General features: G+C 57.0%; 1 protein-coding gene across 1 annotated transcript; it reads left to right on the top strand.

The window, feature by feature from the left end:
• Positions 1-876: 876 nt before the first annotated feature.
• On the top strand, positions 877-1559 carry BJ171DRAFT_591331 (uncharacterized protein; the record flags this gene model as incomplete). Its single annotated transcript, XM_053114487.1, has 3 exons — positions 877-883; positions 957-1388; positions 1513-1559. 3 exons carry the CDS (start codon positions 877-879, stop codon positions 1557-1559), a joined length of 486 nt encoding a protein of 161 aa, XP_052961647.1.
• Between the last annotated feature and the right edge of the window lie 398 nt (positions 1560-1957).

Below are 1957 nucleotides of genomic sequence, written 5' to 3'. Positions count from 1 at the left end.
TCAAACACTTTGGAAAAGCGTTCTAGGAAATCGCCAAAAGAGTTGAGTCGGGGATCACCCATCTCAAGCATCGGAGTCGCCCACTGGAGAGCCGGTCCAGTGAGCAGACTAATGACGAATCCGACCTTAATCGGGTCAGCAGGGAACCGGTGGGGCTGCATTCGTATATACAGTTTGCACTGATTTACGAATGCCCGGAACCCTTGCCGGTTACCGTCGTAACGGTCCGGCATCTGCACGCTGTACCCAGCGGCAGGAGCATCGCGAGCTGTCCGGAGCTCGGCGAGCTCGGCCTCCAAGGCACGGAGGCGGTCCACGAGGGCAGGATCCATGGCGGGACTGGGACTGGGACTGGGAAAAAAAAAAAAAAAAAAAAAAAAAAAAAGCGAGGAGGTTCAAGAACAGGAGAGCGAAGAGGGCTCAGACACAAGTGTGCTTGAGGTTCGGACAGGACTAGGAAAGGGGCGGGGCTAGGAGCGGAAGATACCAAGCAGGTGGTATCAGTAGAAGAGAGTTCGAACAAAGTGTAAGGAGTGAACAAGCGCAAGGACGAAGACCAAGTGCTTGGTATGAGCTTTATTAGCTTTTAGCCCCGAACACCAAAGAACAAGTTTTGTTCGAACTGGTGTTCAACATAGGCTCAGACATGCAGGGCTATTTATAGACCGGGAGAAGGTCGAGGGGCAAAAGTGGGCGAGAAGGGTGGAGCATCACAGAGAAGCGAGAAGGGGGTGCGAGAGTGGCTGGTGTGCAAGCGAGAGAGGCTTGGCACAGCCCGGGGACATGTGCCGAGCGGTGGGGGAGGCAGGAAACCAGTAGACGCGGGTGGCAACGGCGCGTGCTCATGCATGGGGGCAAACAAACACGTGGGGACTCATGATTGGTGCGGAGGGCGAGAGCATGCGGGACAATCTCATTGGTCCGTTGTGATGCTGGTCATCACATCCGCCGACAAGAGGCCGACCACTCCCTCACGGCCACGGAGATCTACCGAGGCAAGACCCGACACCAGCCGCCGCCGCCCGGACCGCCCCGACCCCAGCCCGTCCCGATCAAGACCCTCATCTTCGAGGACCACATGAAGAACGGCTTCGACCGCTCCAAGCAGCTCACCGCCGCCTGCACCCCGTCGACCAAGATGTCGGGACTCTGGGAGGCTCGCGGGTACCAAGGATCCATGATCATGCTCATGTTCATGGTCCGATGGCGACTCGGTGCTCTCCCAGGCCACTTCAGATTTGGCTACCGCAAGTGCAAGAACCTGGCTCGACACGGATCCGGGATCGACTTGACCAGGACCCACGCACAGCAGTGTGTGGATCCGCATCAAGTCCTGGTCCGCAAGGTCGCAGCCCTCAAGACGGCCCACCCGACTTGGGTGGAAAGTGGTATAGCCGGAGTGGGACCAGTGGACAAGCTGCTGGACCTGCTCAGTTTCGATCGCACTCCCCCTCGCAGTCGCACCCCTCCCGCACTTGGATCACTTGCTGCTCATGTACCCGCTCCTGTTAGAGTCCAAAGGGGACTCAACGGCAAAAGAAGAAGTGAGCTCGAAGTGAGCTCAGGGAAAGCAAGGGTAGAGTCCGAAGTGGACTCGGAGAGGGAGCGAGGGAAGCAAAGATCCGTTCAAGATAAGACTTGTCTCGAAATGAGACGTGAGGAACACTCAGAGAATAAAGTAGAAGGCACTTTATTTAGTCCTATTTTGAACGCTAAGGTTCGACTACACATCGCGGGGGTCAGGCTATTTATAGACAAGTCCGGACTTGGCAGCGAAGGGCGGCCAAGGGAGGGAAAAGTGGGCGATCGAGCAGGGCGAAGGGGGCGATGCACGAACGAGGGCCGAGAAGGACCACCGAGACAGGCAGAGAACCAAAGCGAGAGAGGCGCAAGCAAAAGCGAAGCACCTGGCAGGAGAAACGTGCAAAGGCGAAGCAATGTGACTCAACGTCCAAGA

The sequence above is a fragment of the Polychytrium aggregatum genome, assembly GCF_025602895.1.
Source record: "Polychytrium aggregatum strain JEL109 chromosome Unknown BJ171scaffold_146, whole genome shotgun sequence".
Lineage (NCBI taxonomy): Eukaryota > Fungi > Chytridiomycota > Chytridiomycetes > Polychytriales > Polychytrium > Polychytrium aggregatum.
Note: the sequence above shows the minus strand (reverse complement) of the source record. Positions and strands in the feature narration are given on the sequence as shown.